The sequence below is a fragment of the Pangasianodon hypophthalmus genome, chromosome 9 (genome assembly GCF_027358585.1).
Source record: "Pangasianodon hypophthalmus isolate fPanHyp1 chromosome 9, fPanHyp1.pri, whole genome shotgun sequence".
NCBI lineage: Eukaryota > Metazoa > Chordata > Actinopteri > Siluriformes > Pangasiidae > Pangasianodon > Pangasianodon hypophthalmus.
The window spans coordinates 2,174,517-2,192,016 of record NC_069718.1 but is presented as its reverse complement, the minus strand read 5'-3'; the positions used below and the strand labels follow the sequence as shown (position 1 = coordinate 2,192,016).

Sequence of the window (17,500 nt, the reverse complement as noted above, 5' to 3'; positions counted from 1 at the left end):
AACAATAGTGTGCTGTTAAACCACTAAACTGAGAGAAAAACAAATTATTCACAAATTAATACTAGCTATTAATATCCCATAACATTGGAGAATCTGTCACTTGATGATAAACTGTAATATTATAATAAAGTGAATCATGTCACAGCGATAAACGGTATTTATAATAAACAACAGCGTTGATATAGTTGAGTGAAATTGTATACCACAATAATGATATAATGACATAAACACTATTACTGTATTACTGACAAATAAAGTGCCAGGTTATGATAATCAGAGAAAGTGGAACTCTACGACAAACTGTAGTGTTGCGATAAATGATAAATTCTGACACCTCGTAAAACATGTAAGCGTGGTGTGATGAATGAAGCGGTGTTCCCGTGAGCATCCTGAAGTTATTTTCCCACAACAGCACTTCTCCTTCACATGTTTTATTCCTCTTCCACCACAGCGTTTTACCAACACTTACAGTTTTATTCGCTCAAATCCGTAAAAACTCCTCTGTCCTGAACTCCCGTGACTGTAACAAAGTGCTGCCACTGGAGACTCCTTCCAAAAAACGTCACCATATTAGCGATTGAACACGTTTTACACACGTGGAGTGTCCGCTGTCCGAGTCGCTGAGAATGTGCTGTTACTATGGAAACGATAACACGTGCGTTAGTATAAACCCTGTGATTTGTAAGAGCTGCTGTTATGGAGTATTAATGCTGAAAACATTGGCGTTGAGGAGAAAATGAAACCTGCAGCAACATGCCACTGTATTGCAGAAGGAGGAAGTTGATGAAGTTGTTGTCCTGCTGTTAACAATAGCGTTATGTCTGTACTGTTGTTTACAAAAAAACCCTGTAACACTGAGAGAAATGGTGATGTAACATTGCACTAAAGTGTATCTCTCTCTCTCTCTTTTCTTTTTCCTGTCTCAGATGCCTGTCTGTATCAGTGTGAGAGTATGGAGGAGGGTGAAGACAGGCTGAAATATGACACACTGGTGAGTCCTTTCTCTTTCTCTTTATCTCGGACACACACCTACGCCGTAAGCAGTGAATGTGCTGAGTGTGTGTGTGTGTGTGTGTGTGTGTGAGGGAACAGCTAACATTACCTCTCCATTATGTCCTGTTTGAGTCATGATGAAGTTCAGGAGCTCTGATATCCCTGCACCCAGCACAGCACCGTGAATCCCTCGACACACACTTCGCTACAGAGTTAGCGCTGGACCTAGAAGCAGTGCAGTGGTTCGATTATCTCAGGATTAGCTGCAGCTAGGAGAGTAGCTGTGGCTAAACTAGGCTAAGGACCGCTGCTCTGATTTTAGGATTAGCTCTAGATACACGGCTGGACGATGCGGCATAAATATCGTAATATGATCCTTTGTAGACGTTTCTACGAGACGTTATGTGCATCAAGATATTTAGATTTCCTAACAGACTGCTGGGAAAACTGGAGTGAGCTATTAAAAGTGAGCTACATTTATTTAAATGTCTACAGAAATAAATCCTTTCAAACACTGAAAAGGAGAACAAATATAATATATATATATATATAGTTTTAGAAAAGAAGGCATAAAAATGTTATTAAAAAAATTGCAATACCTGATATCTCAGAAAAGTGTATTGCGACCTAATTAATCATGATATCGATATTATATCTTCATATCGCCCAGCTGTGTCTAGAAGCAGAGTAACTCCAGAGCAATTATTGTGCAAGATTATATCTACAATCAATCTTCCAGTCTTGCAGTGTTATATATTCAGGAGTGATTAGCTCTAGACTAAATTAGCTTTTGTAGTGTGATATTAGCTCTAGATCATTAGCAGGTGATCTTAGCTCTGGGTTCAAGTCGAGTTTTTATGAGTTGTGGCTGTTTTTGTTTGAGTGCCTTCTCAGCTCCGTATGTAGTAAGTGATAAGTTGTTCTGTCTCCTTCGCTGACTGTAATAACCCTTTCTCTCGATCGTGAAACAGGAAGTAACACCACAAGTTGAACCAATCACATTACTCTGAGAGCTTCCAAACCTGATGCGGTCAGTCGAAGTGAACCCCAGACCACAGCTTTCAGTAAAATAGCATTCATACTCCGCCAAATGTAGCAGACTCTCAGAGCAAACGGGCAGAGGAAGAAAAAAAAACCCTCAAGTGTGAAAACAAACTGAATGAGCTGTAAAGAAAGTCAATAGATTAGTGCAGAAGTCTAGAAAGGCTGGAGTGGTTTTGTTAGGTCTCGCATGGTTGGAGTGGACATGCACTAATTTCCAGGGGTTTCAGGACAGCGTAAAGGATATTGCATCATCAGCTGGGCGTGGTCTATTTGAGAATCTGCATATGTCAATGATCATGTGCAGTTTGGAGAGAGAAAAGCCCTTTGCTGCAGTTAGTCGCCTGTCTGTGATCGCAGGGGTTTCATGTTTGAAAAATACTATTCCGTTATGAAATGTTTGTCCACTTAAATAAGCTCAAAGTCTTACATCAGTCCTCTCATGCATCCTCTCATGCAAGACTAAAACTCTGCAGTGAAACCTTTTTAATCTCAGTATTGTTCCCACTGCTGTTGCCCCATTATATAAAAAAACAAACTCATAATTATCCACTCTTTCATTCTCAACTTTATTTACACAGCAAGAGCAAAGCTGACAGTTTGAAGAACCAGTTGATTCAGGATTTACAGGACTTTCTCTTTTACACCCGCTCATACCATCATCCTTCTGAAGAAAGGAATGTCACACTAGACAGCATAACGTATAACAAGTACTGCACGTTCCAAACGATTTGTTTTAGAAAATCGTTTAACTGTAAGATAATAAAACATTGAACAAATAGTTACCAGGATGACTGTTTTGTCCTTCATCATACACGGCTGATCCTGGGAATGCCTGCGCAGAAAACAGTGTTCTGCTCATGTTCGGTGACGTAATTTTTTTTGGAAGGCGGCGTCTTTACCCCACCTCCAGAATCACCCATTCTACGTCGCGGTACTGAAACCCGGTTGGAGTGGAGCGGTTAGAGTGACTGGATTAGCTCTAGAGACAGTAATGTTAGCTCTAGATTACTTGCACTGAGTTTGGTAGCTTTACTGATATGCAGTAACCAGGTTTGCTTTAAAACATTTCTAGACTCTAACGTCTCTAGATAATTTGCAGTGTCGGTTCTAGAGAACTTGCTGTGTCTGGATCAGCTCTAGATAATTTCTGTCGTGTCGGTTCTAGAGACCTTGCTGTGGCTGAGTCAGCTCTAGTGCGGTTGCAGTGGATTAGCAGGAGACTAGCAATGATTGAACTAGCACTAGGACAGTTTTGGTGGTTGGATCAGGTCTAGAAACCTTCGAGTGAAGATAAATACATTTCTGGACTATTTTAACGCTTTAGAATCACTGCAGCAGTGTAACCGTTCTACTGCATTGGCAGCACTGGGTTAGCCATAGATGTTAGCTGGCTCTAGAAAGAGGAAAAGGAAAGTTGCCTTGATTTTTCAGAATAAAATATAACAGATTCTTGAAACAGGAGAACGAATACTTAGATGGTGCAGGAAGTGGTGCTCTGATATTGAGGAGTTCAACTAGCTGTGGTCACCAGCCCTCTTCCTTGAGATCTACCTTCCTGCAGATTTCATCTCCAACCATGATCTATCACAACTGTTTTAGTTGATCAAGAACTTCTTAGATGGGCAGGTGGGCACGATCATGGTTTTCAGGAAGGTAGATCTCCTGGAACAGGGTTGATGTCCACTGCTGTAGAGCATTTGTAAAGTGAGATTAGCTCCAGACTCACTGTAGTGGTTAAACCATCTCTGAGTCCACCTGGCTGTAGAGCTGGATGGTGAGGATGGCTGGATAGCTTGTGTGATGTGACTGTAACCATCACAGAATAACACACAAACCTCGTAGAGAACCAGATAGTTCATTTGAATCACAAATTCTGTTTTCTGTACAGTAGGAAGTGGGGTGGAATTTGCAAGACAGCCCAAGACAAAAAATTTTAATGTCTGCTGGAAAACCCATACACTATGGAATTACACTGTGGAACTACATTTGTGCCAAAAGTATTGAACGTAACTTTTCAAGAAACGAACAAATATATACAATGAGAAAGAAGAAAAACACTCTGAAAGTGAAAACAGTGACCTCAGTGGCAAAAATGTAACATAGTCTTCAAATAAACAGCATTCTTTCTTAACAGTTCTCTCAGTTTCCTTTTTGCTAATCATGGTTTATGAACATGCTGCCAGAGTTTTCGTTTACGTTCCGCGAGTTTACGTTCCGCGCGTTTACGTTCCGCGAGTTTACGTTTCGCGAGTTTACGTTCGCCATCCTGGCAGAAACACTGTAACTATCCAGAGAACCGCATCCAGAGCGCTCTCCAAAATTCACGCCACTGAAGTCTCTACTTCCAGGTCAGGGAGCTGTCGATCCAAATCTCACTAGCCAATGAGAGTTAATCACTATTAAGCCCCGCCCACATGAGAGGTTTGTTACGTTCAAGTTTTTTGGCACAAATTTAATTCCATATTACACTAAATTTTTCTCCACAGCTTGACAATGACCTCGTGCTGACCCTTGACCCAGACAACCCCGTGGCACCATGGAAACACCTGGAGAACAAACTGCTGGAAGGTAAACAATCTTTGCCCCAGGAAATGATTATGATGACATTACTGAAATGTGGTTATGGCCGCGGTACTGAGATGCTGTTACGATGACGGTACTGAGATGCTGTTACGATAACGGTACTGAGATGCTGTTACGATGACGGTACTGAGATGCTGTTACGATGACGGTACTGAGATGCTGTTACGATGACGGTACTGAGATGCTGTTACTGAGATGACATTACTGAGACACTTTTAATATCACAAGTATATTTAATATCTGTGTTATTTGCTACAGACTAATTCTCTCTCTCTCTCTCTCTCTCTCTCTTTTCAGGTGACATGTCAGTTATGAAAGACGAGATGACGATAGCAGAGCCTCTGCCCGTGGACATGTGTGAGTGTGTGCGAATGGATGTGTGTTTGTGTGTGTGTGTGTCTGATACCTAGATGTGAGATTGGCTTCTGTTTGTTCTACTGTCTTTACTGATGTGTGTGTGTGTGTGTGTGTGTGTGTGTGTGTGTGTGTGTGTGTGTGTGTTATAGTGTTCCAGGTCAAGGCCGAGCCTCCGTCTCCTTCGTCTTCTCCAACCTCAGACAGCTCTCTACCATCCTTACCTGAAGCTCAGGTACACAATCTCACACACACACACACACACACACACACACACACAGACCCCCTGCTGTTCTAACTGATTGAGCATGTTCTCACACATCTGTTTACACTTTACACTTACACCCCATCTACATCTCTACAAGCTGTCTCTCTCAGTCTCTCTCTCACTCACACACACACACACACACACACACAGGGCTTGTTTGCATTTACCCCTTTCACTACTGACTCTGCAGCTGAGTAAACGTTTTCCTTTTTTTTTTTAACTTCCTCTGTCTTTCTGCTCATTCTTTATCTTTTTATTGTCTTTATCTCACATCCTGAAGTTTTTTCTGTATCCAGGATCTTCTACCCTTTCACCAAGTGTGTGTGTGTGTGTGTGTGTGTGTGTGTGTGTGTGTGTGTGTGTGTGTGTGTGTGCGCGTGAGAGAGATAAAGACTGTGTCACAACGACCTTATGCGATAAACGAAGACTTAATATATATGTTTAAATGAATAAATACAATCACGTTCATTCTAGCATTAATAATTAATGTAAAACTACATTTTTAGTAAATAACTAATAAATACATTTTTATATAGTTATGCAGATTTTAATTTGCGTATATATTTTATTTCTGTCATCCATGCTTGGTTTTTGTTTTTTTTGTAAATTGATACCTGTTGCATTTTAACGTATGTATTTATTTATTTAGATGCAACAGATTTCAATTTACAAGTTGATTTTAAATTCATGGATTTATTCACTTTAAATGAATTAATTTAATAAGTAATTATTTAATTCTCATGTAAAGCCGTTTCAGTGACACTATTATTCCCAACCTCTCAGCTGTTTTATTATACGTTGTGTTCATGGCGGAAACGCGCGTCACGATAACGATGTAAATGCGATTAATCGTGCAGCTTGACGTATCTATACGTTTATACGTATGTATACACTTATAAAGTCTCTCTCAGTTTCAGGTGAAAGGTGAGAACCCTCCTACGCCTCCCTACATGTACGGAGATGTTCTCTCCCCCCCGGTGGGTGCCATGGAGGTTACTGTGGCAACCACAGCCGCGCCCCCTCACCAAGCTCCACCCACACTTCCTGTTCCCACAGTAGCACAGACCACAGGTATATACACACACACACACACACACACACACACACACACACACACACACACATTTCTTAACTTCCAAGATACACTGAATGTCTTTACTCTTAATTTTTTAATAAAATGAGAAAATTTCTGGTTATTAATTGTGCGTGTGTGTGTGTGTGTGTGTGTGTGTGTGTGTGTAGTGAGCGCTGGCTCCATTCTGAGCAGTAAGCCTGTGCTACAGCCGAGGCCAGTGTGTATGGCCGCTAAAACTCTGATCCTGCAGGGAACACCACCAGGTACAGACTCCTCCCCCTCTCTATTTACTGCGAGCTGATTGGCTAAAATCTACCCGTTTCTGTTTTCACACCTATGAGTGATTAGCCGTCAGATGGGTTGGTGTTTTTTGTTTACTGATGTCTGCGTGCTCTGCTGCAGTGGTTCTGTCCCCGTCGGTGTGTTTGGGCTCTACTCCGGCCATCGTTAAAGTGGAGCCCGTGTCTCCCAGCGTGCACTGCACCAGCCCTACAGCCCCGCCTACCACCAAGCCCATCATCCCAGCATCCTCTCTGCCTGGCAGCAACTGCAGCGACATTGATGTGAGTGTGTGGGCGTGTGTGCGCGCGTGTGTGTGTGTGCGCATGCGTTGGCATTATTTTGTTTTCAAACTCTTAAGTGTATGCTAAAGTATCTCATACACTTACCTTATATTTCTATATACGCTTCACCATCTTGTACACTTCACTATTCCCTACGCCTCTGTGTTCCCTACGCCTCAGTATTCCCTACGCCTCTGTATTCCCTACAACTCTGTATTCCCTACAACTCTGTGTTCCCTACGCCTCTGTGTTCCCTACGCCTCTGTATTCCCTACGCCTCTGTATTCCCTACAACTCTGTATTCCCTACAACTCTGTATTCCCTACGCCTCTGTGTTCCCTACGCCTCTGTGTTCCCTACGCCTCAGTATTCCCTACGCCTCTGTATTCCCTACAACTCTGTATTCCCTACAACTCTGTGTTCCCTACGCCTCTGTGTTCCCTACGCCTCTGTATTCCCTACGCCTCTGTATTCCCTACAACTCTGTATTCCCTACAACTCTGTGTTCCCTACGCCTCTGTGTTCCCTACGCCTCTGTGTTCCCTACAACTCTGTGTTCCCTACAACTCTGTGTTCCCTACGCCTCTGTGTTCCCTACGCCTCTGTGTTCCCTACGCCTCTGTGTTCCCTACAACTCTGTATTCCCTACAACTCTGTGTTCCCTACAACTCTGTGTTCCCTACGCCTCTGTGTTCCCTACGCCTCTGTGTTCCCTACGCCTCTGTGTTCCCTACGCCTCTGTGTTCCCTACGCCTCTGTGTTCCCTACAACTCTGTGTTCCCTACAACTCTGTGTTCCCTACGCCTCTGTGTTCCCTACGCCTCTGTGTTCCCTACGCCTCTGTGTTCCCTACGCCTCTGTGTTCCCTACAACTCTGTGTTCCCTACAACTCTGTGTTCCCTACGCCTCTGTGTTCCCTACGCCTCTGTGTTCCCTACAACTCTGTGTTCCCTACAACTCTGTGTTCCCTACGCCTCTGTGTTCTCTACGCCTCTGTGTTCCCTACGCCTCTGTGTTCCCTACAACTCTGTGTTCCCTACGCCTCTGTGTTCCCTACGCCTCTGTGTTCCCTACGCCTCTGTGTTCCCTACAACTCTGTGTTCCCTACGCCTCTGTGTTCCCTACGCCTCTGTGTTCCCTACAACTCTGTGTTCCCTACGCCTCTGTGTTCCCTACGCCTCTGTGTTCCCTACAACTCTGTGTTCCCTACAACTCTGTGTTCCCTACGCCTCTGTGTTCCCTACAACTCTGTGTTCCCTACGCCTCTGTGTTCCCTACGCCTCTGTGTTCCCTACAACTCTGTGTTCCCTACAACTCTGTGTTCCCTACAACTCTGTGTTCCCTACGCCTCTGTGTTCTCTACGCCTCTGTGTTCCCTACGCCTCTGTGTTCCCTACGCCTCTGTGTTCCCTACAACTCTGTGTTCCCTACGCCTCTGTGTTCCCTACAACTCTGTGTTCCCTACGCCTCTGTGTTCCCTACAACTCTGTGTTCCCTACGCCTCTGTGTTCCCTACAACTCTGTGTTCCCTACAACTCTGTATTCCCTACGCCTCTGTGTTCCCTACGCCTCTGTATTCCCTACAACTCTGTGTTCCCTACAACTCTGTATTCCCTACAACTCTGTGTTCCCTACGCCTCTGTGTTCTCTACGCCTCTGTGTTCCCTACGCCTCTGTATTCCCTACAACTCTGTGTTCAATACAACTCTGTATTCCCTACGCCTCTGTGTTCCCTACGCCTCTGTGTTCCCTACGCCTCTGTGTTCCCTACGCCTCTGTGTTCCCTACAACTCTGTATTCCCTACAACTCTGTATTCCCTACGCCTCTGTGTTCCCTACAACTCTGTATTCCCTACAACTCTGTGTTCCCTACAACTCTGTGTTCCCTACGCCTCTGTGTTCCCTACGCCTCTGTGTTCCCTACGCCTCTGTGTTCCCTACGCCTCTGTGTTCCCTACGCCTCTGTGTTCCCTACGCCTCTGTATTCCCTACGCCTCTGTGTTCCCTACAACTCTGTGTTCCCTACGCCTCTGTGTTCCCTACGCCTCTGTATTCCCTACGCCTCTGTGTTCCCTACGCCTCTGTGTTCCCTACAACTCTGTATTCCCTACGCCTCTGTGTTCCCTACGCCTCTGTGTTCCCTACGCCTCTGTGTTCCCTACAACTCTGTGTTCCCTACAACTCTGTATTCCCTACGCCTCTGTGTTCCCTACGCCTCTGTGTTCCCTACGCCTCTGTGTTCCCTACGCCTCTGTGTTCCCTACAACTCTGTATTCCCTACACTTCACTATTCCCTACGCCTCTGTATTCCCTACAACTCTGTATTCCCTACGCCTCTGTGTTCCCTACAACTCTGTGTTCCCTACGCCTCTGTGTTCCCTACGCCTCTGTGTTCCCTACGCCTCTGTGTTCCCTACAACTCTGTATTCCCTACGCCTCTGTGTTCCCTACGCCTCTGTGTTCCCTACAACTCTGTGTTCCCTACGCCTCTGTATTCCCTACGCCTCTGTGTTCCCTACGCCTCTGTGTTCCCTACGCCTCTGTGTTCCCTACGCCTCTGTGTTCCCTACGCCTCTGTGTTCCCTACAACTCTGTGTTCCCTACGCCTCTGTGTTCCCTACGCCTCTGTGTTCCCTACGCCTCTGTGTTCCCTACGCCTCTGTGTTCCCTACAACTCTGTGTTCCCTACGCCTCTGTGTTCCCTACGCCTCTGTGTTCCCTACGCCTCTGTGTTCCCTACGCCTCTGTGTTCCCTACAACTCTGTGTTCCCTACGCCTCTGTGTTCTCTACGCCTCTGTGTTCCCTACAACTCTGTGTTCCCTACGCCTCTGTGTTCCCTACAACTCTGTGTTCCCTACAACTGTGTTCCCTACGCCTCTGTGTTCCCTACGCCTCTGTGTTCCCTACAACTCTGTGTTCCCTACAACTCTGTGTTCCCTACGCCTCTGTGTTCCCTACGCCTCTGTGTTCCCTACAACTCTGTGTTCCCTACAACTCTGTATTCCCTACGCCTCTGTGTTCCCTACAACTCTGTATTCCCTACACTTCACTATTCCCTACGCCTCTGTATTCCCTACAACTCTGTGTTCCCTACGCCTCTGTGTTCCCTACGCCTCTGTGTTCCCTACGCCTCTGTGTTCCCTACGCCTCTGTGTTCCCTACGCCTCTGTGTTCCCTACAACTCTGTATTCCCTACACTTCACTATTCCCTACGCCTCTGTATTCCCTACGCCTCTGTGTTCCCTACGCCTCTGTGTTCCCTACGCCTCTGTATTCCCTACGCCTCTGTGTTCCCTACAACTCTGTGTTCCCTACGCCTCTGTGTTCCCTACGCCTCTGTGTTCCCTACAACTCTGTGTTCCCTACGCCTCTGTGTTCCCTACGCCTCTGTATTCCCTACGCCTCTGTGTTCCCTACGCCTCTGTATTCCCTACAACTCTGTATTCCCTACGCCTCTGTGTTCCCTACGCCTCTGTATTCCCTACGCCTCTGTGTTCTCTACGCCTCTGTGTTCCCTACAACTCTGTATTCCCTACGCCTCTGTGTTCCCTACGCCTCTGTGTTCCCTACGCCTCTGTATTCCCTACACTTCACTATTCCCTACGCCTCTGTGTTCCCTACAACTCTGTGTTCCCTACGCCTCTGTGTTCCCTACGCCTCTGTGTTCCCTACGCCTCTGTGTTCCCTACAACTCTGTGTTCCCTACAACTCTGTGTTCCCTACAACTCTGTGTTCCCTACGCCTCTGTGTTCCCTACGCCTCTGTGTTCCCTACGCCTCTGTATTCCCTACACTTCACTATTCCCTACGCCTCTGTATTCCCTACACTTCACTATTCCCTACGCCTCTGTATTCCCTACACTTCACTATTCCCTACGCCTCTGTGTTCCCTACGCCTCTGTGTTCCCTACAACTCTGTGTTCCCTACAACTCTGTGTCCCCTACGCCTCTGTATTCCCTACACTTCACTATTCCCTACGCCTCTGTATTCCCTACACTTCACTATTCCCTACGCCTCTGTGTTCCCTACGCCTCTGTGTTCCCTACGCCTCTGTGTTCCCTACAACTCTGTGTTCCCTACGCCTCTGTGTTCCCTACGCCTCTGTATTCCCTACAACTCTGTGTTCCCTACGCCTCTGTGTTCCCTACGCCTCTGTGTTCCCTACGCCTCTGTATTCCCTACAACTCTGTATTCCCTACACCTCTGTATTCCCTACGCCTCTGTATTCCCTACAACACCGTATTCCCTACAACTCTGTGTTCCCTACGCCTCTGTATTCCCTACAGCTCTGTATTCCCTACGCCTCTATTCCCTACAACTCTGTATTCCCTACGCCTCTGTATACCCTACGCCTCACTATTCCCTACGCCTCACTATTCCCTACGCCTCACTGTTCCCTACGCCTCTGTATTCCCCACGCCTCTGTATTCCCCACGCCTCTGTATTCCCCACGCCTCTGTATTCCCCACGCCTCTGTATTCCCTACAACTCTGTATTCCCTACAACTCTGTATTCCCTACGCCTCTATTCCCTACAACTCTGTATTCCCTACGCCTCTGTATACCCTACGCCTCTGTATACCCTACGCCTCTGTATACCCTACGCCTCACTATTCCCTACGCCTCACTATTCCCTACGCCTCACTGTTCCCTACGCCTCTGTATTCCCTACGCCTCTGTATTCCCTACGCCTCACTATTCCCTACGCCTCACTGTTCCCTACGCCTCTGTATTCCCCACGCCTCTGTATTCCCTACGCCTCACTATTCCCTACGCCTCACTGTTCCCTACGCCTCTGTATTCCCTACGCCTCTGTATTCCCTACGCCTCTGTATTCCCTACAACTCTGTATTCCCTACAACTCTGTATTCCCTACAACTCTGTATTCCCTACGCCTCACTATTCCCTACGCCTCTGTATTCCCTACACCTCACTATTCCCCACGCCTCTGTATTCCCCACGCCTCTGTGTTACCTGCACTATAGTTTTGTGTACACTTCAGAATTCCATACTGTGTTATTCCATACACTTCACTATTCCCTACACCTCGCTATGCTCTACACTTCACTATTCCATACACATTAGGTTACCAACTTGCGGTAATGGTCAGTAACCCTAAGGAATAAAGATGGAATAAAGTATTCAGGGGTGGAGTGGCTGTTTTTTGCCGTTATCGTTGTGGTGGTGTGATGAGCGGTTGGCTGACTCTGCTCCTCCTCTTCCTCAGATGAAGGTGCTGAAGCGACAGCAGAGGATGATAAAGAACCGCGAGTCTGCGTGTCAGAGTCGGAAGAAGAAGAAGGAGTACGTACAGAACCTGGAGGCTCAGCTGAGAGAGGCACAGCAGGAGAACGAACGCCTGCGTCGAGAGAACCACGCCCTGCGAATCAGACTCGCCAGCAAAGAGGTCAGACACAGACAGGTGGTCAGAATGACAGATAATCAGGTGGACGGACAGAGAGACAGACAGACAGACGGACGGACGGACGGACAGACAGACAGACGGATGGACAGACAGACTGTATGAGAGAGTTAGTTTGTGTGTATTGTCATTTAAAAAATTCTATCTCTGTTCTCTTTATAAACATGTTATAATGCATTATAATATTGTTAGTGTATCTTTACAAATAGACACTTGAAAAATGTCCTGTGTGCGTGTGTGTGCGTGTGTGTGCGCGTGTGTGCGCGCGTGTGTGTGTGCGCGTGTGCACGTGTGTGCGCGTGTGTGCGCGTGTGTGTGCGTGTGTGCGTGCGTGTGTGCGTGCGTGTGCGCGTGTGTGCGCGTGTGTGCGCGTGTGTGTGCGTGTGTGCGCGCGTGTGCGCGCGTGTGTGCGTGCGCGTGTGTGCGCGCGTGTGTGTGTGCGTGTGTGTGTGCATATGCGTGTGTGTGTGTAACAGGGTGCTGAATCGGGCACCAGTAAGCGAGCGGTGTGTGTGATGGTGCTGCTGCTCTTCATCACCTTCAGCTTCGCTCCTGTCAGGTAAAACACACACGACAGCTCTGCGATTAAACTGCCGATTTCACAAACGAAATGGCCGCAAAAAAACAAACCGTTGTCCGTCTCTCTCAGCATCACGGACAGGAAGTTACCGTCTGCACTGGAGGAAGGGGAGGAGCTTCATACAGGGAGACACCTGCTGGTGTACGATAGAGAGAAGGAGCCGGGCCGGGTGGTGAACGACAGAGCGGCGGAGGACAGGCTGGACAGTGAGGAGGACACGGGAGAGGACAGGTGGAGGAGAGGAGAGGTGGAGAGGGATAACGCTGACGCCTTTCACTTCAGGTGACTGCTCTCATTAATAATAATAATAATAATAATAATAATAATAAAAAACATAATGATTAATATTAATTAACTTTATTATTGAGTGTTCTCCGTCTCTCTGTGCAGGAATGTGAGCAGTGTGTTCAGCGAGGTGAAGGATCTCGTCTTACAGGACATCGACCGGCTCTTCTCCTCCTCCGACTGCAGGCAGTTCAATCGCTCCGAGTCACTCAGGTTGGCATGGCAACCGGGGCCAAGACCCCTGACCTTCTCATGTGTTATAATCACCAAGAGTCTGTTCATTTGTGTGTGTGTGTGTGTGTGTGTCTGTCTGTCTCAGGCTAGCTGATGAGCTGCGTGGTTGGGTTCATCGCCATCAGATCGACAGGAAGAAGACAAACCGCAAACCCAAGATCGCACAGAAGGCAAAAATAGCACAGGTATATACACACACACACACACACACACACACACACACACACACACCGTGGTGTAAACAGATGTTTAAGACATGCAGTGTTTAGACAGTGAGTATTAATGATCTAAAATTCCTTAAAATGCCCCTACAATCCCTAACCCATCCACAGAAATGGTTCTTCTGTTTAAAATGTATTTAAATTGTTCCTAAAATGGTGGAATCACATGAAAAGGTACCTAACATACTGCTGAGAAAGTTTCTCTAGCGCGAACATCTTAAAAGGGTTCCTCAAATGGTTGCTCTGGTGAAAACAGACCATTATTGAAATGATCCTTCTGCTCCTCTATCTAGTAAAACAGTACCTGAAACTAAAACATGAAACTGAAATGGCTCATTTGGTTAAAAAAAAAGGACCTAAAATATACCTAAAGTTCTGAAATCATTCCTGTGGAAGAACCGTGCTCAAAGCCTTCCCAAAATAGTTCCTCTGTTGCTAACGTAACAGACAGGTAGTCAGATAGTCAGATAGAGGGTCAGATGGAAAGATGGTCAGAAAGCTGGACAGTCAGATAGACAGAGAGTAAGACAACTGGACAGCTAAAATGTTCCTGAAATGGTTCCTCTGGTGATAGCATGCCTAAAATGTTCCTGAAATGGTTCCTCTGGTGGAAAAGTAGCTAAAATGTTCCTGAAATGGTTCCTCTGGTGATAGCATGCCTAAAATGTTCCTGAAATGGTTCCTCTGGTGATAGCATGCCTAAAATGTTCCTGAAATGGTTCCTCTGGTGATAGCATGCCTAAAATGTTCCTGAAATGGTTCCTCTGGTGGAAAAGTAGCTAAAATGTTCCTGAAATGGTTCCTCAGGTGATTGCATGCCTAAAATGTTCCTGAAATGGTTCCTCAGGTGATAGCATGCCTAAAATGTTCCTGAAATGGTTCCTCTGATGGTACCGAAAATGTTCTTGAAAAAGTTCCTGTAGTGGAAACATACTTCAAATGTTCTTCTGGTGGAAACACGTCTAAAAGCTTGCTGAAACAGTTCCTCACTTAAATTGTTCATGCAGTGGTTCCTGTGGTGGAGCTGTGTATGAAGAGTGTGTGGTGGGTGTGTGAATGTGACCGTGTAACACACATTTGTCTCCTCCAGCAGAAAGCTCAGCACAGGAAGACAAACTTCTCACGCTACCTCCCCATCGAGACTCACCGCTCCATCGAAAGGTGGGAGGACTGCATTACCCAGCATGCATTTCACATTCGTGTGAGCTAAAGGACATTGTTATGCAGTATTGTGTGTGTGTGTGTGTGTGTGTGTGTGTACACAGTCAGCTGCAGCTCTTACCCGGCCCTGAGGTGAGCTACAGCGACTTCCTGGATGCCATCGATCGGCGTGAAGACACGTTTTATGTCGTCTCCTTTAGACGGGTGAGACTCTGAGCATGTTCACATGCTAATTAGCGATTAATAAACGTATACAGGATTAATTAAAAATGAAAATCTCTCTCTTTCTCTCTCTCTCTCTCTCTCAGGATCATCTGCTTCTTCCTGCGATCAGTCACAACAAAACCACACGACCCAAAATGTCCCTCGTCATGCCTGCCATGGCCGTCAACGGTAACATACCTCAAAGCAAAAAAAAATCTGCTTTGTTTATAAAGCACTTTAACTACAGCAGGATGTAATGTGTAATGCGTGTGTGTGTGTGTGTGTGTGTGTGTGTGTGTAATGTGTGTGTGTGTGTGTGTGTGTGTGTGTGTGTGTGTGTGTTCAGAGTCGGTGTATAACTCGTCTCAGGGTGGATACGAGCTGATGATGCAGGTGGACTGTGAAGTCATGGACACCAGAATAATCCCCATCAAATCCTCCGTGGTCCCGCCCTCGCTCAGAGACACGCCCCCGAACCCGCCCTCTCACCACCATCACCACGGCAACCACACCCGGCAACCGCATGGGGGCGGGGCCTCGGCGACCAGACAGCCCCTGTCTGTCAGGAGGAGGGAGGCGGAGTTTCTGATCACACAGTCGGGATCGTAATGAAGCGGAGAAAAAGGGAAAATGTGCACAGGCACACACACACACTCACACACACACATACGCGCACACACACACACACTTTCTCTGTGTTGTATTTGTCTAATCAACAGGAAACAACTGCAGATTAACTTTATAAAATATTTTAAACGATACCAGACACATACACAATGCAGAGGTTTTAAATCCCAGAATTCCCCATTATTCATCCTCCAGCTCCTGTAATTCCAATGTTAATATAAAACATAACCCTGTGAATGTCCAAATCTCATGGAGCTGAAGATAAAGAAATGTAACAGTGATTTAAAAGCTCTAAAGTTAGTTTGTTTGTTCGTTTGTTTCTATGGTAACACTGACGTTGTAGTTTCTGGAAGATTCGTCCCTAGGATTATGCTGTAGCTATAATCGATTTCTACTGGGTGATTAGTTAAAATCTCCCCAAACTCCCAGAATTCCACAGTGCGGGTCCCAAACTCCCAGAATTCCACAGTGCGGGTCTCCAAACTTCCAGACTTGTACTGTACTGGTCCCCGAATTCCACAGTACGGGTCCCCAAACTCCCAGAATTCCACAGTACGGGTCCCCAAACTCCCAGAATTCCACTGTACGGGTCCCCAAACTCCCAGACTTCCACAGTATGGGTCCCCAAACTCCCAGAATTCCACTGTACGGGTCCCCAAACTCCCAGAATTCCACTGTACGGGTCCCCAAATTCCCAGAATTCCACTGTACGGGTCCCTAAACTCCCAGAATTCTATCAGAGCTCACCAAAGTCCCACAGTCCCCCTGTACAGCTTGGGAAGGTTTGCAAAGCATACTGGGGAATTCTGGGAGTTCAATAACTTGTACAGGGGAATTCTGGAGGTCCAGTGAGCTGTGCAGGTCTCTAACCTCCCAGAATTCCCATGTATTGCTCAGTGAACTCCCAGAATTCCCATGTATGGGTGGCTAAACTAAGAATTCTGATATACAGTACATGTAACCAAAATACTAAAATTTCCCATTCCCTGTATGGGTCAGTGAACTCCGAGATTTCCCTTGTATGGAACACCAAATTCCCAGAATTCCCGTGAGAGACCTTAAGGAGAGTGTTTTGTATATTTGTATCTTAAGTTTTTTTACTTCCTACTTGATGCCAGTCATCGCTGTTGTCTTTGTGGTTTATTGTTTTGATTTGAGAATCATACTGTGCTTTTATTTAAATGAGAAGCTTGTGATCGATGCAAATGTCAATTACTGTGTCAGAAAAAACCCGGAAGTTCGGAATTGTATCCCAAATACTCATGTGTGTTTGTTAGAATCCATTCTGAAGTCACGATGCTTTTAATGCTAAACGCCCAAAACGTAAAATAACCACTATTAGAACTGATTCTGCGTGCTCTAGCATTTGTGGGCGGAGCCTGAATCCTAAACCAAGCACACAGGAAGTGACAGTTTAGCAATTCCGACCCGAACAGCGCCTCGTAGTGGGAAAGCTAAAGCTACAGTTGTTGTAGAAACGCATTGACAATGTCTGAAATTGTAATATAGTGTATATTTAAAATCTGTTTTTATTCGATAATTGTAGCTGCGTAAAATTTCGAGACTTTATTACTCTATTCACGTCTAAAGGGAGCTTTATACACGTTTATATGTTTGTTATTTAGACGCAGCCACTTTAGATCACAATTACGACATCGTCGCTTGTAAATAACGGGAGCTTGTGATCATACCATGTGCACTTCCTCACATTTGCTTTTTACATTTTTTTTTACATTTTTTATTGTGTTTGTTTTTTGTTTTTTTTTTTTTTAAAGAATTTTATTTGTTCTTCATCCAACACGTAAACATTTCTCTTTTTTCCCCACTACATTTTATATATTCTATATTTGAAGGCCGTAATCTGGAAAAAGTAGATCCTGAGATAA

The 17,500-nt window shown here is 45.8% G+C and overlaps 1 protein-coding gene across 4 annotated transcripts in view; it reads left to right on the top strand.

Moving 5' to 3' along the window:
• Positions 1-17,377, top strand: part of atf6b (activating transcription factor 6 beta) — an 18,335-nt gene extending 958 nt beyond the window's left edge. The window contains exons 2-17 of one of the 4 annotated variants that reach the window (XM_034307534.2): positions 927-991; positions 4,524-4,605; positions 4,918-4,977; positions 5,127-5,209; positions 6,160-6,313; positions 6,485-6,580; positions 6,720-6,880; positions 12,108-12,287; positions 12,779-12,861; positions 12,952-13,164; positions 13,273-13,380; positions 13,487-13,586; positions 14,716-14,783; positions 14,888-14,987; positions 15,092-15,176; positions 15,334-17,377. In XM_034307534.2, coding sequence (XP_034163425.1) covers positions 927-991; positions 4,524-4,605; positions 4,918-4,977; positions 5,127-5,209; positions 6,160-6,313; positions 6,485-6,580; positions 6,720-6,880; positions 12,108-12,287; positions 12,779-12,861; positions 12,952-13,164; positions 13,273-13,380; positions 13,487-13,586; positions 14,716-14,783; positions 14,888-14,987; positions 15,092-15,176; positions 15,334-15,596 — 1,901 coding nt within the window. In that variant the 3' untranslated portion in view covers positions 15,597-17,377. Of the gene's footprint in view, positions 1-926; positions 992-4,523; positions 4,606-4,917; positions 4,978-5,126; positions 5,210-6,153; positions 6,314-6,484; positions 6,581-6,719; positions 6,881-12,107; positions 12,288-12,778; positions 12,862-12,951; positions 13,165-13,272; positions 13,381-13,486; positions 13,587-14,712; positions 14,784-14,887; positions 14,988-15,091; positions 15,177-15,333 lie in introns of all 4 variants that reach the window. The other 3 variants (XM_053237166.1, XM_053237165.1, XM_053237164.1) reach the window with 3 other exon arrangements.
• Positions 17,378-17,500: the final 123 nt, after the last annotated feature.